Below are 25,920 nucleotides of genomic sequence, written 5' to 3'. Positions count from 1 at the left end.
TGCCTGGAAGGGAGTTCCAGAGAACATTCTATGGAATGGCAATCCGTATCTTGTTTAAGGCACTAGATATATGATTGTATACAGTTGCCAGAACACATTGAACTGAGTACTTAAAAGATCTGTGTGGTTTTTTTTATGTAAGTTGAAACCCTTGGATTTAAGAGATTAGCATGAGTTTTCTTTTCACAAGTAATGATCACTGTGAGGTGCAGCCCCATAAACTCCGCACACCTTGGGGATAACGAAGGAGTTGGCCATACTAATGCTGGGAGAGCCTTGTGATCACCCCAGCCGTGGATACCCCAGAGCTGGAGAGAAGGGCATTTGTACAGACCGCTGACATCCTCTTCGACAGAAGTCATGTTTGGGCTGCAGTCAGGAGCCAGCCCTGTGTAGGTTTTTGCTGGGACTAGGAGAAGCCCTGATACTCGTTGCCAGAGTGGCAGTGAGTACATGCTCATCCATGTGTGCTTGGGGCATAGCTGCTTGCTGCTTCAGTGTCCCAGCCACACCTGGATCTCAGGCTGGCCATCAGTTCCACATCTTCCCACTCTGAGGTTCAAGCATCCATCTGATGGGAAAGAAGTTTCCCAGCTGAGATGAGGCTTCGACCCAACCCGAAAGCTCAATGAGTCTGCTCTTGGATCTCTGCTCTTCCCCATGGAGGCCCAGGGACTGATTGGAATGGGTGACCCAGCATGATCATAAGAGCTGTTTGCTTATTAGCTATGCATGCCCCACTATGCATGTCCCAGAGATGCTACAGCCCCAGGGAGCCCTGCAAGGTTAGGGAAGAAAATAAGGAGCTAAGTCACTAAAGGAAAAATGAGAGTTTGAAGTCAGGAGCTCTTTCTTGGAATCATATTACCTCCAGTAAAATTGTATTATATGTAATGAAATAAGTGTCAGAATGCAACATGCCCCATGAAGACCCAAGTCAAGCGGATGTCGTTGTCATTTCCTTGGCCAGCCTGGCCCGTCCTGGGATCCCCACTCCCCAAGGAGAGCAATTATCCCAATTTGTTTTATTGCATTAGTGTGGGCAGAGCTGAATAAAGGGGCTTTCTTCCTTCCTGCGGGAGCAGTCGGGAGACCAGACCTCGGACTCCAGCCTGAGGGCAGCATGGGAATTTCTGGGAAACGATGTCTGCAATGTTCTGACCTATGGCCCCCAGCTGCAGCAACCCCCACCCCCACCCCCGCTCGTGCGGGCTCCCAGGCTTGGTTCCTTAGCGCCGTCTTTGTGCCTCTATTTCCAGCCACTTGTCTTGGAACCACCCTCAGGAGGAAGACAGCCACACTTGGTGGTCTAGAAAGTCATCGAGTCCTAAATGTTTCCAAGGACCTATGACAATTCCTTCTACCCACTCTGTGCAGCCCCGCTTCAAAATCTGTCACAGGCAGGTATCACAATGGCAATTTTCAGAGGATCTCCAGGATTTGAGAGAGGGCAAAATTAAACTCCACAAAATATGACTTTAGTGATTTATCTTCCCAATCACATGTACATTCCAAAGGATGTCCTATAACTGACTGGTACTTTCTGTATGCACATATGCTTGCCGTTTGTGGGTTTAAGTGGTCAATTTTTATTGTATTGCACCTTGGGGTCAGAAAGGACCAATACCACCAAACTGACACTGGGAAGTAAGAAATGGAGCCAGGTGGTGATACTGAGTTGGCTGGGGCCCTTCATATATGGAGACAGGTCAGCCGTTGTGATTGCTAACATAACACATGGGACACTAAGCAGTGAGCCTCAAATGCAGCAGTCACCACATGTCGTGAGACACGGGGCCCCCCTCACAAAGCACATGGGGTACCCTCACCTGTTAAAGGTGCACATGGGGCTCTATGGGCCCGGCTCAGCTCCCATAAGAGAGAAACAACATGCTACTTGGGTCAGGGCAGAATCCAGGGTGCCTTGGCCCCCACTGGCCCAACCTCCCCGTCACTCCTGAGTGGCACCCCGGACACCACGCCTGCTTGTGGGAGCAATGGCCTAACCCTCTGTGTCTGTGAACTGCTCATTAGTGCCCAGGGCTCCAGGGTCCATGAGGTGTCACCTTTGCGGAAAAAGGGCAGGCAGGGACTCTGATGATGATAGAACAGGTGTACATTCAAAATGAGGCGCTGCAGACAGAGCCGTCTGTGGTGCTGCAGGTGCTCCTGAGGAAAGGGGCCGCCTCCCTGGCATTCACGTGCTGTCACCCCTCGCCTCACTGCAGGCCTGCAAAGTGCCCCACCTACCCGTGCCCCCTTCAGGAGTGAAGGGACTTGTGCAGCTTTATAGAAATGAGTGTTCTGTGATGTGAGGCCTTGGAATTTCCCATTTCCAAATGGGAATTTTTAAGATGAGTGTCCTCACACACTTGAGCTTCAGAGAGGAACCCGTCTGCATCCCACAGGCTCCTGCCTTTATGTTCCTGCCTCCCACCCACTGCCTGTAAGGCCTGGGGCTTCCCCAGTCACCCTGGAAAGTTCCAGCACCCTGGCATTCCTGTTCCCAGGCAGAGAGCGGGGCTGTGTGGACAGCTGCAGGTCACTCAGCTCTCTTTGGGTCTGCTTGTTAGTGGCTTATCTGTGCCGGGGTTTTTTTTTTTTTCTTTCAGAATTAATTTTGGGCTGAAAAAAGTCTCAAAGAAGGCTTTGTTCCTTTGACACTTACTCTGGAAGAAAAAAAAAATCTGTGGAAAATCTGACATCTGCATTGTAGGGAGAAATCAGTAGATGGGGAGGAATATAATTATCCTCCGTTCCTGAAAGAATGTCTCAGATTTTTAAGTGTCTTATATCAGCTTAGAGTTTGAATGACATTTTAATTATTTTGTTTTTTTTCTTCTTTGCCTGGTTTGAATCTCCAAAGAGTACCACTCTCAGATTCTGAAGGGATGCAGGGAGTGGAGCCGTGCTCACGAGGGAGCCTCGTGTGACCTCATGGCTGAGGTTTTCTGCAGAACAAGGGGCGCGTTTTCATCAGAAACCAGCAGTTCTCCCATAGGCAGGATGGGCTCTGGAGATCTGGGTCATCGGGACGCTTTTGACTTTTGAAGCTCTGTTTTCACACAAACATGACTGTATATGGACAGATTCAGACTGGAAGTTGTCTCTCGCACTTGTGATCTAAGCAAACCCAGTTTCCAGAAAGATGTGACTCTCCGCTTTTCAAAGTGATTCATTCATTTTTATACTTGGAGCACAGCTTCACATTGGTGCCTCAGCTCCATGACATTGGAAGCAGCAGGTGCAACTAAAGGCCAGCTGGGTTCAGCCCCACTGAGGTGTGAGGCCCCAGCAAGGTGGCTGCTGAAGCAGAAAGTGGCTTCTCCAGAACCAGCTTCACAATAGCCTTAGGGTCTTAATGGTGCTCGGAAAATTGAGTACTGAAGTTCCTTTGGGGTGCATTTGTAAGCCGCTGTGAGGTACATGCATGTTTCTCTCAGTCCAGCACTTGTGCACTGGGGAGCTCTATCTGTCTTACTGTAGAAGGTATGTAGCCTTCACAAGTCCCTCCACATTTCTCCTCCCTGATCCTTTGGGTGTCCCTGAGTCCCTACCACCCACCCGGGGTCCAGGTCAGAAGTCTTGACTGCTCCCCACCCCACAACTGCTCCGGTCCCTCTGCCCATCCTGTGGGCTCCATGTCTCAGACATGTCCGGAATTGGACGTGCCCCACAACTCAAACCGTCATTCTGCCTTGCTGGCTGCGTGGCCGCCAGAGGACCCATATACTCACACTCCGGTCTCTGGCCCAGAGCCCTCAGCCGCCCCAAAGTCTTTTGCATGCGTTAAGGTTAGTTTTATGTGCCAACCAGTCTCATCCGCTGTCCCCAAGTATGCAATCAAACATCTGTCTCAGTGCTGCAGCAAGGGTGTTGCACAGATGTGACTGAAGTTTATGATCAGTTGACGTTAATGGGGAATACTATCCTGGGAAGCCTGCTTGGGCACATGCATGGATGGATGGATGGATGGATGGATGGATGGATGGAACTGAGGTAGTCATTGCTGCAGAAACCACTGTCACAAGAGAAAGCTGAGTTGCGTACCATTTATTGGTGCAGCTTCTTTCTCACTTTCGAATACAGCTATTACGTAAGAGACAGAAATTGGAACTGAATCTCTGCATCTCAAGCAATGTTTTTATTCCCTGTAGAGGAACAGTTGGTCTCTGACTTACAAAGGAATCGTGTGGAGAGAAAGAGGATTGTTAGGTGGGTGGGGGACAGGCATGTGAGCTGACTGTCCTCCCTGCAACTGCAGACCAGCCATGACATGGACATTGCATGGCGTCGTGGAAGCTGCGCAGCGTTGCAGGGGAGCCACCTGTGCTGGGCTGGCTAGCCAGCACCAGGAGCTCACCCACAGGCTCTTCAACAGAGTCCCCTCTCCCTGTAGCCACTTTCCTGGCGGACCAGACAGCAAAGCAGCTTGCTGGAGGCACTCTCTGCCCAAGCACCAGGGATTTCCTGGGTGCCGTGAAACGGTAGTGACCATTCAAGGAGATGGCTGGACATACTCGTCCAGCCCACCTGAGCTGCTGAATAACGTGTCATCACAGCAGTTGCAGTATTGTCCCTTTCACATCCTCCTTGGCGTCTATAGAACTGTAAGGTTGTGTGTATGTAGCTTTGCAAGTTTGTCCATTTTTAAAGCCTCCTAGTTACATTACCGTGTTGACACTCTAAAAACTGAGTTATAAAGAAAGTGCAGAAGGCACTCACTCTAACAAGGAAACCAGTGTTTCTTTTTCCATGTAGCATTTGCTGACTTTTTGTCATTACAGCCTTTGTGAAGCTTTCTTTAAATCTTACCCTTTTCATCACTTCAGGTGTAAGATAAAATATTTTGCCCCCTTGAAGTTCCTTTTAGTGTGGATTTTCTCCCCGAGCAGCGATTCCCCTGTCGCTAGGGATGCTTGCTGTTCTGGGGAATTGAGTCACGTTGCTTCCTCTCTGTCTTGCCTTGGCAGGGCCTGATCAAGATCCGGGGGGACCAGTGCTGGCAAGACCTCACCTGCATGGACTTCCACTACGAGGTGAGTAGCAGTGATGTGGTGACACAGACTTCAGCCCATTTAGACGCCCTTTCCTGCTTCCTTTCTCTGAGAGGCAGTGTCCTGCTTGCTGAGGCTGGCAGCATGGGAAACCGGCCACCACGGTTGTGAGTCTGGCAGATCTGGTTGTGGGCGCTGCGTCCCTCTGCTGCTGTCCGCAGTCCTGCCTAGGCCCCGGATGTCAGGCCAGGCACCCTCCCTCCTAGAGTCTGAGCTGACCCTTCGGCCCTGTGCCCCGCCCCCAGCCTTGGTGGATGTGGGTACAGGCATGTCTCGGCTTCCTGGGGGGCAGACCCTAGTCCTACTGTGTTCAGACGCCTCCAGCCCAGGGTTTTGGGCACGCTCCACCCACCCAGGCCCTCATGTGAGCCCCTCTAGACATTCCTGTCTCTGCTGACTGCTGGCCTCTTCATGGGAGGCTGGGATCATTTTTCCTTAGAAATTAATTTGAAGGCATTTGGCATTGAAATGTCATTCATCTTCTCAGTAATGTTGGCTCATCGAGTACAGAGTGCATGCCTGTTGTGTGTCCATTCTCACATTGGACTCGTGTTGCTCTTGTTGGCAGCAAAAACCTTGACATGGCTAGTGCACCACTGGTCAGATAGGACTTTTTCTTCCATGTTCCCTGCTCATTGATTATGGCTTAAATACAGGAAAGTGGTTTTTATCTGCTTTTCTTCTGAAAGGCAGCTTGCAGACAGTCTTATGCCTTCTGTGGCTTTCAGTCCCAAGTGGGTTCAGTCCTGGATGTTGCCTGAGTCCTGGGGTAGTGCCCCCTTGCTGCTGTGACTGAGTGAATCCTGGGCTATGTTACCTGTTAAGCAGCCCAGGATGGAGGTGTCCTCTCTGTGCTGCATTTAAGGGATCAGGCCTTACTTTAGGGTCTGGAGATCACCCCATGTCTCACCTAATGTATCTCAGAATGTCCTCCCCTCCTACCCAAGGACCCATGGGGCCCACCCTTGGTCCTGGAGCTGACCTCTCAAAAAGTGCCAGAGAGGAAATGTTCCCGAGTTGGCAGGCAGGAGTGTGGGTCCCCATGGTCTGGGCCAAGGGCCCTTGCTCTGGCTGGGCCTGCCTGCCAGCCCCCTCAGCCACCCTGTCAACACTGACCTGATGTGTGAAGACTGTGTGTGTCCCCCGGAAGGGCATCAGAGCATGGTGAACAGGTGGTGCCTATCAGTCCCCAGGGTGCAAATACCTGTGCTCACTGTGCATGCAGCCCTCTGGCCAGGATGGAGGCAGCTTCGGGACCCCTGCGTTAGGACAACAGGAGGAGCCTTCGGGAGTGGAGGGCTGGGCTGGTCTAGTGCCCCGAGGAGGGCATGGAGTTGGCACACACCACAGCAGAGCTGTTTGTCCCCAAAGGCCTTCCTGGGATTTGAGCAGGCAGTGGAAATGTGGCTACCACAGTGCTGGTATGTGAACCAAGTCCTGAGAACAGTCAGCAGCCTGTGACATTGGTGTGTGTGAGGTCAGGGCCACTTGGAATCGACGTTCTAGGATAAGCCAAGTCATGGCTCATGGAGAACCAGGGATGTGATGGCCAACGATCATACCGGATCCAGGGCTGAACAGAGCGGCAGTCTGAGGCCCTGGTTGCTCAATGCTACTGTCACAAAGAACGTGGGCCGTAGCATCCGAGTCAGGCCCTTTGGAGGGACTAAACCTCCTCACTCGCTGTAGCTGCAGAAGCCTTTCCTCAGTGGAGTCTTGTTTCAACACCTACTTTGTAAGCTGGGTTAGAGTGAGGGCAATGACTAATGTCTCATTAGGGGCCATGCTGTTTGCTGACTGCAGACTAATCTGTCCCTTTGAAGTTGTCTGTGGCCCTGGCACAAGGATGGGTAGGCCACATGGCCTCTCTTCTGTGATCTGGACTCCTCCAGTCCATGGCCAGTGACAGTGGAGGCTCCAGGTAATGGTGGGGCCTGTGGGATGGTAGAGGGTGCCTCATTCCCTGCCATGGCTCCACTGGTGGAGGCCTCATGAGAGAGACCCACTGCAGGAGATGGCCAAGCCGGCGGGGTGGCAGGAACGGCCTGGGCAGCTGGGAGAGCTCCCCGTGAGACAAGAGCTCAGACTCCTCACCCCTCTCATCATTGCTTCTACTTCACCTCGCACTTGGCTATTACTGAGGAAGCCCCTGTCGCATGGTGTTACCACAGCAAGGCCTGGTGAAGGCCTAAGACATCAGGAGGTCCCAGAGCTGAGCCCTGGCATGTCTGGTGCTTAGGGTTCTGTGAATTCTCCCAAGGGTCCTGACCCTGCGGGGAAATGGTAACTGAGCTCTGCTCACCTGGACCCCGCCAGTGAGTGGAAGGCCGGTGGGAGATGCTTGAGCTCCCTGCCCTCCTGCCTCTGGGGCACAGCCCATGTCCTCATGACGTGATTGCTCTGTGAGGCCCCAGGTCCTTGTGCTGTCTTTCTACACCCTCACCATCTGGACAAGGTATCAGGGTCAGAGATATGCTGTCCCTACTCCTAGTGTCTAGAGACCTGGATCACTTGGCAGGAGCCTGGTGACACTCCCACATGATGTCTTTCAGAAACACAGACAGCAAGATGAGCAGCATTGCCATTCCAATTCCCTGCACAGGTCCAGGAGCCCACACACCGTTGGGTAGGAGAGGCCCTTACTTGCCAGTCAGCCTTGGCCTGGACGGCCCATGCACCCACACAGCCCCTTGCCTTTCCATCTGCTCATAGCAAAGAGGTGGGTTGTTGGTGAGTTGAGTCCGTCAAATCAGAAGCAACACAGGCAAACGTCTTTTGAATGCAAATCATTAGTCACAGCAAGAGAAAAGGCAGGCGGCCTCTGCGTGACGCTCCACCACTGAGTGCAGTTCCTGCAGATTTGGTGATGGCTAGACCTGTAGCCGCACAAAACCAGTGTCACTGACACATCCAAGACACAGTAACATTCTGAAAGCCTCCATCCACAAATTGACGGGCTCTGCTCCAACACTTAGTGAAACCATCCACAAGAAATGCCCACAGGCACACCACAGCTGTCAGACACTAAAGGAAAGGAAGAAAAATAAAATCAGCTTACTTGATAGCAGTTTTATGTTTTGTCCAGTTACCTTTAAAATATGCAACATTCCACTTGGAAAACTAAGAAAATGCTCTTAACAGCAAACTTGCATTTCTGTGTGGACCACTCTACTCTATCCTGTCAACCTATGGTCACTGGTGCCAACTCAGCACCAACAGGAATCCCCAGTTTGGGATGTGGTGAAGAAGGAAACTTTGTTCAATGTGATACAGCACAGCTGTGAAAACAGCACAGCTGGGAGAAAGCCCTGGGGCCAGGCCCCTCTTTGGCCCCTGCTCCTCACTGCTCTGCTCTGCTCTGGTCTGCTCCCCTCTGCTCTGGCCTGTGCTGGTCTGCTCTGCTGAGGCATCTTTGATTTCCGCTCAGCCAAGGAAATGCAATCTTCACTCGGGTGGAAAGGGAAAGTGTGCTCCTAGCCCCAGAAGGGAGCTGTCTTATATGGACATAAGGCCCTCCTCCCCGGATCCCTGAGTGGTCTGTCCTCATGCAAATGAGGACTCCAAATCTTCCAAGTTTGATTGGTCCAAAAGACACTCTCCTGATTGGTCAGAATAGAGCTGCTCTGGTTGATCAGAGCTGCACAGCTCCAGTTGGAGCAGGAAAGCTTCAGTCCTATTGGTTGAGATAGGACCCCAGGAACTCGTTTATGAGGACTGGCTCAGAGTGCAGAAACACAGGGCAGATAGGCAGTTGGGTGCGGACACCTCCTTGAAGTACAGTTTGTGTGAGAGGCCCCTGTGCAAAAATGGCTGCTAGGCTCTGTTGTTTTGTTCTGTTTTGTTTTTTTCTGTTCTGTTTTTATTTGAGCCCAGTTAGCCACCAGGAGCCCTTCTTAATAGGTATCTTCTTTCTCAATGTCCACAATACAGATTAATCAAATTTGAACTTTTTAACTTTACTATACTTTGATTACACATATTTATTCCTTAAATTTCTTTGTATTGGACATATCACTCACATAAAACAGCCTTCACCCTACAACTTGGTGATTCACTGCTAAAAAGAATGTGTATTTTGGTTACTAAGCTGTCAGAGGTGTCCTAACCTCACAGGGTCCCTCTGCCCACAGTGAGTCCTGCCTGCAGGCCCTCTGGAGTCCCTCTGCGCTTGAGCACATTTTTCTCTGTTTCTCCCCTACCCCCAGGGGTACGTGAATGAGTTCAAACAAGTTTACACTGTTGTTTTACTCCAGAGTCCGGCATGCAGAGCTGACCTTTAATCGAGGGATATAAATCACTTTCCACTCCTATTATTTGTAAAGTCCCACAGCCTCACAGCACATAAAAGAGGCCTTTGTGTTGTGTCAGTTGAGTTTTTAAGCTAGAGTTTCAAGCCCATGGTAGGAACAGCTGGCTCACAGGGCACCTCCAGGATTCATCCCAGAGCCTTGCTGTTGGAGCAGAACCTTCATTTGCAACTTGACAGGAAGGTTGTCACTAGGTATGCTCCCTGCCTGCCACTCCTCCAGATGCACATGAGGTGGTCCATGCGAGGCATTGCCACGCTGTGCTCCCTCAGGGTCAGCTGAACACATGCACGGTGCTTGAGACACACTTCCTGTGACTATGCTCACTCATGACGTGAGTGTAAAGGCAGCTCCTGCTGGCATTCCTAGGAGAAGCTTTTTCTCTTGAAATCAGGAAGGTCACTGCCTGTCCAGGACATGTCTTCACATGTCAAGGTGGAAAATGGTCCCTCATTCCAGTGTCTCTCAACTCACAACAGGGGTTCTGTGGCCACCTGTTCCTGGACACTGTTCATCCCTCCGCAAGCTGTGGTCATTCTCAGCACATGGACCCCAGGACCCAAGCCAGGCACTCCTTCCCTCCTGGTAGTGGGTGTGGCCAAGGAAGTCTGCTCACTGACCACCGGCTCAGCCCCTGGGTGAGCTGCAGCAATCCGCCTGCGAACACTGGGCCGACCCCGCCGCCTGTAGCCAGCGTGTTTTGTGGCCCCTGAGCCCTGGGCGCAGCTGGGTGCAGGCACAGTCAGGGCTGCCGTGCCAACCCCATGCCCCAGCGCAGCAGAGCCTTCTTCCTCCTGCATTCCAGACCCACTCCCCGCACGGGTGGCTTCTGTTTGTGTCGCGGGCCAGTGGATCCTACTTTTAATTGCCACCCGGGGCCTGGGCTACCAGCTGTTTTGTACCATAATTGGATGGGGGTCACCAAGCACTCTTAGATACGGGGGTCCACCAATCTGGAAATAATTGGAATCAAGGTTGACATTCCCGTGAAAGCTGTAAATGTTAACTTGATAGAAGCTGTGACTGAGCTACCTCCAGTAGGTTGGGAATTGCGGCGTATTTGCTCTGTCCACTGGCAGTTTTATTGATCTCGTAAGAGGAGGGTGTTTTATGTGTGTATTAGAGACTGGAGAAGGGGGTTGGTGTCCGGCCCTAGGGAATGTCAGGGCTGGCCGGGTGACTGACCACAGCGTGGTTTTGGGGGGACCCATGTCCTGGGGTCACCCAGAAGGACCAGCCCCACCAGACCAAGGCCAAGACCATGAAAGGTGAGGATGCAGCCCCCGGGGCAGCAATGTCCATTCGGCTGCAGTGGAGAGTTCCAGAGCGGTGTGTCCAAACTTGAACCCAGGTTCAAATGTCTTTATACAGACCTGTGCTGCCTGCCCTCTCAGGACGTCCACTGCTGGGTTGTGTGATCCTGAGAAACTTACCTAATTGTTAAAGTTCTCTTTTCCCAACTTTAAATTAATAACAACTCCAGGGTTATCGTGTGAATTAAGTGACATACTACACACTAGAATGTAAACTCTGTGAAGGCCAGTTAGAGTGTGCAGCTGAGTTTCCAGATGTGAGAATTTTCCAGCCATCTTTCTATTACTGGTGTCCAATTTAATTCCTTTATTGTCAGAGAAAATACAGTATGTGGCTTGAATCTTTTAAAATGTATTCAAACTTGTTTTGTGGCCCGGAACATGACCTGTCTTAGTGAAAGTTCCCCTTGAGCCTAAAAAGTAATGTGTGTTCCACGTTCTATAATGTTCATTAATTCAAGCTGGTTGGGAGTGTTTTTCAAGTCTTCTCTGTCCTTACTTTTCTTTCTTTCTTTTCTTTTCTTTCCTTCTTCTTCTTCTTCTTCTTCTTCTTTTTTTTTTTTTTTTTGCCTACATGTCCTATCAGGTGTTGAGAGGAAGGGGATTAAAATCTCTAACTGGACTTGTGGGTTTGTCTATATCTCCTTGCAGTTGCCTTCGTTTTGCTCTGTGTATTTTGAAGCTCTATTATAGGTACATAATGTTTGTGTGTTGTGACCTCCTAATGAAACAACCCCGTAGCATTATGAAATGACCTTTTATTCCTCATATTATTTGCTCTGAGGTTTCTTTGTCTGATATTAATATAATGACTTTAGTTTTCTTTTGACTAGTGTCTCCCTGTTATGCACTTTTCCAAGCTTTAACTTTTAACCTACGTGTGTCTTCCTATTTGAAGTGTGTCTCTAATGGGCAGCACGTAGTTGGGTCTTGCTTTTTATTCAGTCTGACAAATTCTGCCTTTTAATTGTGTATTTAGATCATTTACATTGAATGTTATCTTTGATATGTTAAGTTTCAGTCTTTTTTCCCCCTCATCTTTTTCTGCTTCTTTTGAATTAGTTGAATGTTTTTTGTGATTCCTTTTTATTTCTCTTCTTGGCTTATTAGCTGTAACTCTCTGTTGCTTTCCGTTTGTGGTTGTTTTAGGGTTTATAGCGTAAGTCTTTAATTCATCACAGCTTGCCTTCACGTGGCAAGTCTACTTTATAAATGGTGCAGGAACTGGACAGCGGCCTTCTCCCACTTTCCCTCCTGGCCTTTGTGCTAGTGTTGCCTTACATTTAGTTTTACACAAACCATATACCACTTTACTATTTTTGTTTAAACAGTCAAATTACCTTTTAAAGACATTCCATTAAATTGGAAAGATAACCTTACACATTTATGCATACGCTCACTGTTCCCGGGTTTCTTTGCCCTGGGTATGGATTGGGCCTTTTTTTCCCTGACAACCTCCTCCAGTGTGAAGGAGTCCTTTCAGCTTTTGTGTCTGTAATAGTCTCTCTTTCCCCTTGGGTTTGGGAGATTTTGGCAGGTGCAGAATGCTAGGTTAACAGGTTTGGTTTAGTGCCTTAAGGATGCTGCCCCGCTGCCACCTCGCTGGGACCCAGGCCCTCCCCGGAGTCAGGCGGGCTGTGTACGTGGGGCCATGCGGATGGCAGCGCTTGGGAGCCCCCACAGTGAGTGATGCTGACGGCCCGTTGCCCGCTTTCCTTCACAGTGTTTCACTTGTCCTGGGCCTGTGCATACTGCTGTTTATCCCCACGTTTGTAACTCATTTTTCTTTTTTCCATTCCCAGTCATTGGTGGGAGGTGGGAGGTAGGAAGTGGCCTCGGGGAGGTTCATGTTCACAAAGTGAGCCCTGCGGGGACACCCCGCATGTCAGCTGTGGCCTCGTGGGGAGGAGTCTTTGGCCCCAACATCGGGGCCCTGCCCGTCGGGGGGCCAGCTAGCAGCTGCATGTGAGAACCCATAGTAGGTCTTACCTTTTTATCCTGCAACTCTCACTTGGTAGGGTTGTGGTATTTCCCCTTCCCCTCCCCTCCGGGAGCTGCCAACACACAGACGCCTCTGCGTCCTCGGGACACACATCAGCACTTCCAGGGTACAGGGGAGGCACCCCCCCCAAAACCTCATCTCCCAGCTCTGCAAAGGACGAGGGTCCTGCATCCGGGGACGGGGGCAGCCCCCAGGGTTTTCTGTTAAAATGGAACAGGTGGAGCTTGAGAATTTAAGAAACTCATTCTTCAGACAAGAATCACGTATGTTCCCTTTCTCATTAAAACCCCAAACACAAAATTTATAGTTCCTAAAATGGGAAACTGGCTGAAAAACCATTTCTGTTCTTCTTGGACTTTCCACTGAGGAATGGGAGGGGGGTGTCAGAGGAGAGTGCTTGTCCCCCAACAGGAAGTAACATTGTTCTCCCCAAAGATTTGTTACCTTCTAAATCCCTAAGCAGTTTTCATCACTCTTCATATTTTCATCGTGTTTTCCTTATTTAAAACTGTCTTTTCAGGGGAACCTCTTGTAAAATGTTGTGAGGGTCTGGGTTGTTGCGTCTGGGCCGGGCTGTGCTCTGGGCACATGGCCACGTGGTGCGCGTGGCCCAGCAGCCGTCACAGGCGGCCTGGCCACGCCGTCCCGTGCTTTATGGGGTGCGATGCTCTAGTCGCCACTTCCATGGTTTACAGCCAAATTTTACAACATGGTGTTTTTTTCCAGCTCAGTGCAAACAGAAATAAAACTGTCCTGGGTTTGCAGGAGAAGGGAGGCCTTGAGACCCTCCTGGCGGGTTTCAGTGTCTTTAGGGTTCAGCACGCAGAGCAGGCCCCACCCGGCACACACCCCTCTCCTGGCAGGTCATAAATCCACAGGAGAAGCTGAAATGTGCACCCCAGGGAATGGGGCCCTCAGAAAATAGAGCCTTCCTTTCAAGGAATTCCATGTTATCAGGGACCATTAATGTTATAGTCACCATATTTTTACTCATTTACATGGCAGAGTGAAGCCCCATGTGGGCTGAGGGCACAGGACCTACCTATGGCGCCCCCACCTGCAGGATCGGTCCCATACCTCCCTGGGAGTGGGGAGTGGCTGCTCTCCCAGCTACCCCACTGCACCCATGCAGCAGCGGGACGGTGCTTCCGCCGCGCGTGTTCTCTCCTTCACAGCACCTCACCTGGGGGAACTGAGAAACCTCACGTAAATCTGAAGTAACATGAACTTGCAGCAGCTGTCTCAGCTCTCTAAACATGGGTCATGCTCTTCCCCTTTTCAAACCTGACGTGCCCCCGTAGCCAGCACCCAAGTCCTCTGTCCAGGCTCCCGCCAACGAGGCAGGGACCCAGATGCTGCATTGCGTTGCACTGTGGCTGGGCAGTCACCCACTCGTTGTCTGCAGCCCCCTGTCCCTGCCCTTCTTTAGAAGCTGTGTCTTGCCCGGGCCTCTGTAAGGATGCAAAGTGACTCATACAGCCTGGGGGACATCCCTGTCCCTGTGATGTGGTTCCTAGATGTCAGCACCAACCACAAAAACATGCATTTATGTTCGGGAAATGAAAAACACTGAAGCCCCAACTGGGGAGGCCCTGCCCCAGGTGCCCTGCCCCTGATTGGCAGGATGGACCATTGAACTTCAGTGGAAAGTAAGGAGCACTGTCTGGAGGTGGCCGTGGTGGCCGTGAGAACAGGGAGCAGCCACTCAGCCTGCACCAGGTTCTGTTTGTGGGAACCGCTCAGTGATTTACTTTTTCTGGACTCGGCTGTTTATTTCTTTTGGAAACACTTAGGGGATGTCATTAAGCCTGGTCTTTGCAGCCGGTGCCCCACTTCTCTGCCGCTGGTCCCTCCAAAGACGAGAGACGTGCAGACACCCTTCCAGCATCACTCAGTACAGGGTCTGGCTTCCTTCCCCAGGTCTGAGCGAGCAACAGGCAAACTCTGCAGTTTTTCTTATTTTTACACACACCGTGCAAGTAGCAGGGGCTGCGCATGAGGGAGGCACACGTGGACCTTGCACACAGGCTCCCACAGGACGAACCCCCGACAGGACGCAGAGGCCCCATGCCTCCTGAAGAGGCGACTACGTTTCAGGATGCTCAGACGTGGCTGCCCTGGAGGTCACTTAGAAACACGTTCTCTCCCCATGTCGGCTTATTCTCTACACAGATGCTTCTCTCTCATATTTGTTCTTACATCAGCGTCCTGTCACTGGTTGGGAACTGAGAGTGAGGAGCCCCGGCACATGTCCTCTCCACGTGGCTTTTCAGATAAGGCTCCACAGACGTTTCTGCACAACTGGCACAAAATCCATTGTGTTCATCAGTCCGCCTCGCTCAGCTTGATCCAAGGGGCAAGGGACACAGGGCTATCTTATCCCAGGATCCCAAGGACAGTCAGAATCAGGTGACAGTGAATGGGGAGGCTGCATCCAGGGGTCCAGGGGACATGCACTGTGCTCGCTTGTCTCTGAGCAGGTGCCCAGGGAGCCCTGGCTGTGTGCCTGCCACCTGTAGGAGAGGGCCTTCGCCTTCCAGCTCACCTGAATGTCAGCCATACCTGGGTGCCAGGTTGGGCGGCTGGGCCGAGCAAAAACCTCAGGCCCCATGCACATCCGCCCACCCCCTCTGGGTCCAGCACTGAGTTGGATGGCACCCAGGCCCCAGCCTGCCCATGGCTGTCCCCTGGGCGTCTCCAGGACTGAGGAGGCCAGCAGGACTGGCAGGGACGTCTCTGTGCAAAGCCTGTGTTTCCCTGCCAGCTGGAAGCTGGGGCCACTGAGCCCCAGGCCCCCACATCCTTGTCGTATGGCCCTATCTCCAAGCCAGCAAAGCTCCCTGCCCTCGGGTGGGGAATGCCTACTCTCAGGCCAGTCCTAAACTGGATTTATAAAGTTTCGTCTCTCTAGCCTAGGAAGATGGGGTCCTTTCCAACAAGAGGTCTGGGTATTCAGAAAAGAAGGTCCTCGGACCCAAATCTGGGCTGGCGACATCCCCATGGGTGGGACTCGGGGTATCCACTCCGCCCAGATAAGTTGATCAGGGCCAGCTCAGCCCGGAGCCGGCGATGACGCTAACACAGCCGTGAATGCATCGCCATGCCATCCCGCCTGCTTTAACAGCGCCTTCCTTTGCTTATGGGGTGGGGTTGGGGGTGCAGACGGCCCTAGGCCTCCCCCATCTCAGTATGCCTAGTGGCTGTGGACAGGAGAGTCTGTGCCGATGACAGGAGCCCCCAGGACAGCCAGAGTGGGCAAGGGGCTCCCGTTTCGGCCTCCCCTCACCGTGGACAGGACACGGCCGTCTTTTAAAACTTGTTTTTATCAACTGCCTGAGACTGTTGGTAAAAGCAGGACCCAGTGAAGACGTGCGCAGGGTCCGCTGTCCTCCTGCCCAAAGCAGGGCCGAGCGTCCTGCTGCCCTTACCTGCATGTGCCACTGAGAGTTGGTCTGTGGTCAGGCCGCTTTCTGAAACTGGGCCCTCACATGTAACTGGGGGGCTCATCCTGACTTGAGGGAAACAAGGAGGGGTTGTCCTGGCCTGTTTGCCTGTTTGAGCATTCTCCCTGGTGTTCCCAGCAGGAAGCAAGCCTATGTATCAGGAGAGGGTCTCCTCTCCGGATGGGCTCCTGCGGGGAGGCCTGCCCCCAGCCTGCCGCGCAAGCACGCACACCTTGCAGTTGCCTGGCCCCGTCAGCACGGCTCCAGCCCAGGTGCTGGGCACCTGGTGCACATTCCTTTGCAGGGGCCACAGGCACCTTGAGGATGGGCTTGCACACTCACACACATGTATACACACTTGTATACACACATACTGAATCAGAGCTCTGCTGTTTTTATTTTATTTATAAATTTTTTTATCCTCACCCAAGGACATTTTTTCATTGCTTTGTAGAGAAAGAGGAAGGGAGAGAGAAACATTGATGCAAGAGAGCAGCATCGATTGGTTGCCTCCCACACGCACCCCGACCAGGGATCCCACATGCTCGGACCAGGAATCATACGTGTCCAGACCAGGGACCAAACTCACAACCTAGGTATGTGCCCCGACCGGGAATCGAACCCGCAACCATTCAGTTACGGGACGATGCTCCAACCAACTGAGCCACACTGGCCAGGGCAACTCTGCTAGTTTTGTTTTTTTTTTTAAACTGAAACATTTGAAACTGATTTTGATGCCTTTTTCTGTTGTTGAGTGAAACTGCTGTTAACCACCAGAATCTCTGCAACTTGAGGACCAAGGGGGTTTCACTCTCCTCGGGTGTTACCTGGCACGTGGCGAATCTGTGGTCACAAAGCCCAGGCACATGAGCAGAAACGCCCCTGACAGGTCTGCTTGCCCACCACTCCTGTTTCTCCCCACCCCCGCAGCCGTGTACCCCGTTCCAGAGAAGGGCCTGCTTCTCCATCTTACCCTCCCTCCACATTCACAAGTGGAAATAAGTATTAGTTTCTGGGAGCCCCTGGGGCAGACTGGGAGAGGCCTGCTGTGTGTTCCCCAAAGCTGCAGAAACGCACTCAGAATACAGTTAAATGCAGAGATTGATGGGCTAGATTGGTACGGGTATGCAGAGCCAGGTAAGACGTAGTGACACGTCCGGTTCCCAGCTCTGCCTGCTGAGCAGCCCAGAGACAACGATGCCCAGGCCGGGCTGAGTTCGGCCTCAGTCAGAAGGACCCAGCTACTGGGAGAACTGCTGTGCCCAGGGCTAGGCAAGCAGGTGTTACGGTGACCCTGGAGCATGTGTAGTGCCGGAAATTAGGGAAATGTTCAGCAAGTGGTATGTGCTGTCAAAACACATGATTCATGATTATAACCCACATGTCCACACTGGCACCAGTAAATTCACGGAGTGGCACAACAGCCTCTCCCTACAGTGGAACACCATAGGGAAGGAATAACGGACCCAGAACTTGCTGTTCAAATGCCATTGGAACAATTGACTCTCGCAAGAATCATCAGAAGGTGCTGAAAACAGGACGTTTGGATGTAACAGGTTATTTTCATAGCCTGAAACTGCAAAGGAGAGAAGAGCAGCTTTGCAGGGGAGGACCCTGGCCGACATCTCTTAACCAAAAAACCCAGGTGGAAACCACCTGTGCTAGGACACATTGACACCCTGGACCCCAAGAAAGGGCATCTGTCACCCCTGGGGTCTTCCTGCCAGAAGTGGGTGCCCAGCCTACCATGAAGAACATCAGACACACCCAGACTGAGGTGTGTCCTGCAAATGAGCGTGTGCTCCAAAATGCCAGTGCCCTACCGCTCGGGACCAGAGAGACATGCGAGGTGAAGGCAATGTGTAACCTGGGATTTCCTTTTGTTTAAAAGGCATAATTCAGCCAACTGGCCTTGGTCCCGAGTTGTGATTGCTGCCATGCACATGAGAGAACACCCATCTTTTGAGAAATTCACACTGAAGTCCTTAGGGTGCTGGGTGTCATGTTTCAGCTGACTCAAATGGTAGAGAAGACACGTATGGTAAGAGAAGGAGGAAGGGGGTGGTAACATGGAAACATTTGGGGAGTTCAGGGATCTTCTTTACTATTCGTGTAACTTTTCTCTGTCAGAAATCATGTCCAAATGAAATGAAAAGTTAGCAGGAAATCGCCTTCCACAGCTGCCTCCCGACTCTTGTGCTGCGGGGCGGCCAGGCAGCCGGGAGCCGTGCCACTTCCATGGCTTCTTACCACTGCTGCTCGTTCATCCCTGCCGCCCTGGGTGTCAGGCGAGAGGGCCCATACTCTTCAGGGCACCCAGGTTGTTGCGCTTTGACCAGTGTCTCGTATTCAGTAGTCACTCCTCTGTGCCCATCACACAATAGACCAGGCACTTCCCTGTGTCCACAGCAAACCTGAGAGGAAGCGTGGCCAGAGCAGAGGTGGAGAGCCAGATTGCAACCATGCCCAGTGCTGGGGTCCGGGGTCCATGTGGCAAAGGAGCAGGTGGGGGAGACACTGAGTGACTGGGGAGCAGGTCACAAGGGGCTAGGGTCAGCACTCCAGTGGCTGCTGCAAGAGGCACTTTCTTCCTCTGGGATCTAAACCATGTGTGACAAGGTCAAGTCTATTTAATGTTATTGGAGCCATGCTAGCACAGCAGCGATTACCCATTTGTCTCTTGGCCCAGCCTTGCCCTGAAAGTGGCTGTTGTTGGCCACGCAGCCGCCTTGGTGTCGGCACGTGTGTACGTGGAGAACGTAAGTCCCCGGGAGGGAGAAGGGCATCTGTGTGTGCTCGGAAGCACGAGGAGGCTGGAGGGCCAGGCCTTGGGGAGGGGCGGGGAGCTCCGCACAACAGACTGCCACACCCTTCAGGAATCACCGTACCCTCCACACACAGGAAAGGGAGCCAGTTCACATTAGAGGTGGTGTGGCAGGTCCACCTGGGTCTGGAGCCTCCAGTGGCTGGTGTCCTGTCAACATGGAGGGGACCCTGTGCACCATGAGACCCATGCCCTTCACCGCTGGCTGAATGTCACACTGGGGCCTCCCTGATGGGGCAGTGAAGCCCAGTTCAAGGCATGTTCAGAGCCTTATGGGTAAGAATGTACCCAGCCCCACACCGCGTCGGCACAGTTGGCCCGTCTGAGTCGGTGGCCATGTGGCCTTCTGCGTGGTCTGCTCCCAGCCTCAGCCTCAGGATGGGGCACCAGGGAAGCACAGGGCCTTGTGGTCAAAGGTGCAGGGTCTGTCGGGTGGGCCCCGGGGTGGCCAGCGCCACGGCTGAGTCAACACTCGGGCCCCCTGGGATGCATTGCATCCGCCCACTTTGAACACGTGTGTTCCCAAGAACACACACTCAGGGCCGGGACCTTGTTCCCCCAGCCTTCATTGTCCTGCAAGCAGACATCACTCGCATGTAAACCTGCGCCTGAGATAGGCTCCTACAGTTCCACGCCGCCCCCCCCCCCCCCGCCCACGACCACGGCACCCTGTCCTCCGCATGGGGCTCTCCAGGGCCCAGAGCTGCTCTGGGCTCTGACCACAAGCTCTTCCCCAGCGTCTGAGCTCCCATGTGACCAGGACTTTTGGGGCCCCTGAATGGGTCTGTGTCAGAATTACAGGAAACCAGGCAGGGGAGGGTGCTCTGGTGTGCACCCCTAAATGACCTAAACGCATGCTCCCATCATCCCTGTCCTAGCGATTCATAGCACGTGAGCTGCTGGAGGAAGGGCCATGGCACCGGTCTCCCCCACGCCTTTCCAACCAGGGCAGTCCCAGGTCTACCTTCCCCCAGAAGTCCCCTCACCATCCTGAGCTGGCCAGCGCAGCACGCAGGCAGTACAGGCCGGCTAGGGCCCCCTATGAGGCGGGGCTTCGGACACAGCTCACAGGTCTCCTCCTGTCCCGCAGACGCAGCCGGTGCCCAACCCCATGGCCTACTTCCTGCACCACTCCCCGTGGTGGGTCCATCGCTTCGAGACACTTAGCAACCATTTCCTGGAGCTCGTGGTGCCCTTCTTCATCTTCCTCGGGCGGCGGATGTGTGTCCTTCAAGGCGCCTTACAGATCCTGTTCCAGGTGAGTCACTGCAGGCCCCAGTGAATATGAGCATCGTTTGTCCGTTACTGAGAAAAACACTGTTTGGATTTAAATTTTCTGTGCCCCGCTTATTGTTTATCTTTATTGAGAGTAACTTACATGCTGTAATGGCGGTGCCCTGGTGGCTTCGCTGGCTGTGCTCGTTTTCTTCGGTGCTGGGGCTGTGCGCCGTGTGGGGCCGTGGACGCAGCAAGCGGCAGGGCTGGGGCCTCCCCTGCTTCCAGAGGAGACACTCCCTGGCCCGGTGAGATGCCACTGTGGGTTGTCTGGGTGGTTCGTTTTGGTGGCTGCCTTTATCAAGTTCTCTTCTATTTCTAGTTTACTAGGAAGTTTTGTTTTGTGATTTTTGTTTTGGGTATTTTTAGTCATGAGTGGATGTTGAAATTTAACATCCCACCTGTCGTGACAGGGTCTCTTTTCCCCTCTTTAAGCTGTCAATGTGGTGAACTGCAGTAATACTGCTAATGTTGAACCAATTTTCCCTTCCTAAGATAAACTCAACTTGGTCATGCTGTGTGTATTAATATGTTACTGGGTATGACTCGCTAATACTTTGTTTTGGATTCTGCGTGGTTGTTGGTGAATGAGATTTGTCTGCAATTTTCCATCTTGCACTGGCCTTACCTGGTTCTGCTCAGGTTTTACTGCCGCCCTCACTGGGCTCCTTGAGGGCTGGCCCCCTTCTCTGAATGAGTTCATGAGGGCAGGGACAGTGTTCCTGCGCAAGCCCCCGGCCTCTCGGGGTGTCTGCGACCGCTGACTAATGCCTTTGGTGGCTGTCAGACGTGCAACGTTTTCATTTTTTTCTAAAGGCAGCTTAAGTGGCTAACATTTTCCTGGGAATTTGTCCATTTTGTCTGTTTTCAAATTTAGTAGCCAAAAAATAGTCATAATATTCTCATATCTGCAAAGTCTGCATTTGTGACCTTCTCTTTCTTGCCTGCGTCCTTGTGCCCAGTGCAGTGCTTATAACGGCACAGAGCAGGGTTCTTCCCAAACCGAGGCTGATGCTCGTTCTCCTCTGCACGGCAGGTCCACACATCGCAACTGGTATCTTTATTTCTACCTATTTATTGTCTTCTTTTTGTCCCTTTTAGCTTTCTTTTGAGGTTTTTCTCATTCCATTATTTTCCTCTCCTACTTAGTAAGTTATACACTGTATTTCTTTCAAGTGAGTACATGCTTAGTTAACTGAAAGTCTAAATTTAATCTGCGTCTTTGCCACTGTGATGGCCCTAAAGCCTTAGGATGCTTTCACCGTCTCTGCCCCTACCTACTCACCTGCTTTCACTGCCCCAGTATTTTAGCTCTATTTTTTTTTAATTAATAGACTATTTTTAGAACAGTTTTATTTACAAAAAACTGAGCAGAGAGTATAGAGGATTCCCTTCTCCCCTTCTCCCCTCATACACAGTTTTCTCATCATAAACATCTTATGATATACTTGTTACAACTGAAGAGCCAGGATTGATACTTTATTAGTAACTGAAGCTCATAGTTTAGGCTGCTGTTCACTCTGGATGTACTTTCTGCGGGTTTGGAAAGATGCAGAATGTCATATATCCACCATTTAGCATCATACAGAGAGCAATGTCATTGCCCTGAAAATCCTCTATTCTCTCTAGATTCATTCTTCTCCTGCTCCCCAACCCCTGGCAACCACTGATCTATTTACCGTGTCCATAGTTTTGTTTTTCCAGAGCATTATATAGTTAGAATCGTCCAGAATGTAGCCTTTCAGGCTGGCTTGTTTATGTAGTAATATGCGTTTGAGGTTCCTCTTGTCTTTTTGTGGCTTGAGAGCTCTTTTCTTTTCATTGCTGAATGATATTCCATTGTCTGGATGTACCACAGTTTATCCATAAGCTATGCAGAGTTGGCTGGATATAGACCCTGGCCAGCGGAGGCCTTCTGCCGCCGGGCATTCTGTACTGTGCCCGCTCCACACCCCATCAGGGCACATGGCCCTGTGGTCTCAAGCCAGTGGGAGGAAGCTCCAAGTAGAAGCTTGAGCGTCCACCAGCATGGGCACCACCTTCTGCTGGACCTTCCCTTGTTGTCTGAGGATGCCCAGCCAGTGGCCCCTGCCCCGCTTTCCGATGGAGAACACAGGTCTGGTTGCTGAGGCAGCTCAGAGGGCCCAGCCTCAGGAGGAATGAGGTCTGCTCTGACTTCATGGCCACCAAGGTGACCGAGACCCACTCTGGGGCTGCAGGGCGTTCATTAGTCACTGCTTTTGCTGTAGTGAACCAGTGGGTTCCTCTCAGGACAACACTCAACAAGGCCTTTGAGGACCCTCCAAGCATCCATCGGGCTACACGGACTGGCTTTCTGTTCGGGTAATCTGAAGCTGGCTTTGAAAAGCACTAATAAAAAGCAAGTTTTCATACTACCTAAAAAAATAATTGAAGAAAGTTTGGCTACTGGTGCATGTGGAAAATCAGATCTGGAAAGATCCTTACATTGACCATTGAACCAGTGGCCTCGAAATGCCCTTGATTGTTCACAGTGCATTTGGCTCCAGTCTCATGGTGCATCAGGACAAGGACCAGCTCTCTGGACTTGGCCTGGCAGCGGGTCTGAATTCCATCCCAGCCAGGGCACCCAGCGCCCAGGCAGGGAAAAGTGGAGGTAGCCTCAGGGCTCAGGCATAGCTCCCAACAGCCTCAGGCCAAACAGCTAGGCCTAGACCCAGTGCCGGGATCTGCTGCCTGGGTGGACAGTGGTGGGTGGCGGCGGCGCAGAAACACTGGGCAGGGGAGGGCCAGGGCTGGACCTCAAAGCGCCTTACTGCCAGCCTGCAGCTGTGAACATTATTCCAGAAGACCAGCCCATGTATTTGCTTTCCGTCCCCAGAAGGCCCTGGGAGCCCCTGGTCCGGGCATGTCCCCAGCGTTGTCCTCTCCAGCCTCACACCATGCCAGGATAGAGCAGGAGAACCCCAGAGCTGTGGCTCTTCTCCAAGGCCTGGTCTGTTGCCCCTTCAGGAGTCAGGCCTCAGCTGTCTAGGCAGAGAGGACAAATGGCCAGCTGGCCCAGCTGTGGCGTGTCCAGACCCCTGGCAGGCAGTGTGAGGTCTCAGGTTTTGGGGGACCACAGGGCACAGACTCATGGCAGGTATCCGGCTCTCTCTCAGGCTGCGGCACCGGGCTGGGCGTGTCAGTCATTTTGGGGGGTGGCTCATGGGAGGTGTGCCCCATGGGATTGCGAGGTGCCATGATAGGGACTGAGCTCCAAAGTTCTATTTGTTTCCCTTCATCCTCTTGGGAAAGGATTGAGGATGTGAGCACCTTACCTCCTCCCACGCTGAGTTTATACAGCTGCTCCGGAGGACTCTGCAAGGCCATTGTCTCCGTGGAGAGCTGCGCCACCCCAGCGTCAGACCTCTGCTCTAATACCAAGCCTGAGGGAGAGACCCCAAAAGGGTCCGTCGCTGCTTCCACCATTGAACTGGGCAGACATCCCATCCTAGCACGTGATGGGCATTCACCAGGCAGCGGGCTCCTGGTCAGTGCACTCATCTTGGGTCCCAGACCAGATTCTCCTTTACCTCCCCCCACATCCTGCTCTTTCTAATCTCTGTGACTTTGGCCAGAGTCCTGGGGACATGTTACAGTGGCTCCATCCCCTTGGCTGTGGGGATGGAGAGCTGCTGCCTCCGCCAGCGCTGAGTTCTGGGATACCTGCCCCTGGACTCCTGGCTGCAGAAAGTCTCCTGCGAGTAAGCATGTGTCCTCTACAAGGCCGCGCAAGCTGAGAGCCCAACAGTGAGTTCCAGAAGTCCATCCCTCCCTCTTCACAGTCCTGTTGCATCATCCCAGAACATCTGCTGCAGCGTCTCCTGGGCTCGAGAGTCCAGCGCTCAACGCTCATCTTCGTGCACATTGTCCAGCTGCAGCTGCCCCAGCACAGGTCTTGGGCCACTGCCCCATTCGGGTCTCCTGCAGGCTGCGTCATGCACTGAGGGTGTAATTACGGCTCCACCGGCCGGTGTAAACACAGATGCACGGTGTGATCGATTCACTTCCCTCAGAGGAGATGCTGCAGCGATGCCAAGAAAGATCACAGACCCCTCAGCACACAGGGGCCATGCATGTGACGCCACACCCTATTTTTATTAAAAACATGGCCGTCCAGATGGATGGGGCAGATAAAGGGGAGTGGGCCCCTTGGGGACACACAGCCAGTGTGTTCCTGACAAGGGCTCTGAGCACAGCCAAGTGACATCCCCATGGTTTCTGCTGTTTTATTAGAAACAGGATTTCATCCCCCAAACTGTGCCCTGTTGAACCCTAGTGCTCTAGGTCAGGGCCACCCAGCTGGGCTCACATAAGAATCACCCAAGGGGCCCTTTGGAAATATACTTGTGCCAGGGCTGCCCCACCCAGACCCACTAAGGCAGGAACCCCAGGAGGGCCAGGCATTGCTCAGAGGTCACTTAGAGCCATGTGACCATGCCTTTCAAAATGCACTCCTGAGTTCTCACCCAGATAAAACTGTCAGGCTTTGAGAATCCCGTTGGTGCCAGAACATTCCGGATCATGGCCCTGTGGATCAGGCATCAGGTGGGACTGATGCTCCTGCAGCTGTAGAGAGAAGTGACCTTCCCCGGGGCTGGCCCCACGTGGCACCAGCACCCGTGTCTGCAGCCCGAGTGGCACTCCGCCAGGCGGGGGCCGAAGCTGGGCTCACGCGACCTCTTCAGGAACCAGGACTGCTGTCACCAGGCATTGATTCAAAGCTACTGTCCATCAAGATAATGGTGCCAAACGGACAGCAATGCCACCCGGCGCCTCAGGGAGAAGGCTTGACTGTCTCCTGCCTATGCTGTGGCCTGCCCGTGTGGCCCAGGCTTATGTCTGCCACATATCAGGCAGGGCTAGGCTTGGAAGTACCTGGGCTGCAGGGACGGGGCCATGGGGTGGCTGGTTGTTTTTTCCAATTTTCTTTTCAAAGGTTCGAGAAGATCCCATGTGGGTCCCATTCCTGCCTACACTGAGCAGCTGGACCCCTTTCTCAAGGAGCCTGTAGCTCAAAGGGCCTGCCCAGGTCTGCCAAGTATTGACCACCCGCAAATCCCCATTCACCATGGGTGGGTGGAACTGTGGATCACCAGGGATAGCTTGAGCCATCCGTCCCCCAGGAAGGCTCGGGTTACAGCTGGCAAGATGACAGAGTCCCAAATCAAAGCGGGGAAAGCCCCCTGGAGCCTCTGCCCTGGCGACATCTCAGGGCCCATTGTTCGTGCCACTGGGGTGTGGCCCTCACATGTCTGGAGTGGCCAGCAGACTCCCAGAGGCACCAGGCATCCCCCGATGACACTTTTTCTTGTTTTAAATGGAAAATAACTGATTTGGAAAATTAAAAGGGAAGAAGGACATGATAGTCCTGTGTTTTGTTTTGTTTTTTTCTATTAGAGTTGACATTCAGTATTATTTCATATTAGTTTCAGGTATACAGCATAGTGGTTAGACATTTTTATAATTTATGAAGTGCTTCCCCAATAAGTCTAGTACCCACCTGGCTCCATACATAGTTATTACAATATGACTGACTGTATTCCCTATGCGGTACTTTATATCCTGTTGACTATTTGTAACTACCAATTTGTACTTCTTAATCCCTTCATCTTTTTCACCCAGTCCCCCAATTATCCTTCCCATCTGGCAACCTGTATCTATGAGTCTGTTTTTCT

The 25,920-nt window shown here is 52.3% G+C and overlaps 1 protein-coding gene across 1 annotated transcript in view; it reads left to right on the top strand.

Annotated features, from left to right (window-relative positions):
* The window catches only part of LMF1 (lipase maturation factor 1), an 88,212-nt gene that overhangs the window by 50,229 nt on the left and 12,063 nt on the right, over positions 1–25,920 (top strand). Inside the window, exons 4-5 of the mRNA XM_054589125.1 lie at positions 4,974–5,039; positions 20,037–20,204. Coding sequence (XP_054445100.1) covers positions 4,974–5,039; positions 20,037–20,204 — 234 coding nt within the window. The remainder of the gene's footprint in view (positions 1–4,973; positions 5,040–20,036; positions 20,205–25,920) is intronic.

This window comes from Pteronotus mesoamericanus, unplaced genomic scaffold (genome assembly GCF_021234165.1).
Source record: "Pteronotus mesoamericanus isolate MK-2021 breed Mesoamerican mustached bat unplaced genomic scaffold, CSHL_Meso_final scaffold_167, whole genome shotgun sequence".
Taxonomy (NCBI): domain Eukaryota; kingdom Metazoa; phylum Chordata; class Mammalia; order Chiroptera; family Mormoopidae; genus Pteronotus; species Pteronotus mesoamericanus.
Note: the sequence above shows the minus strand (reverse complement) of the source record. Positions and strands in the feature narration are given on the sequence as shown.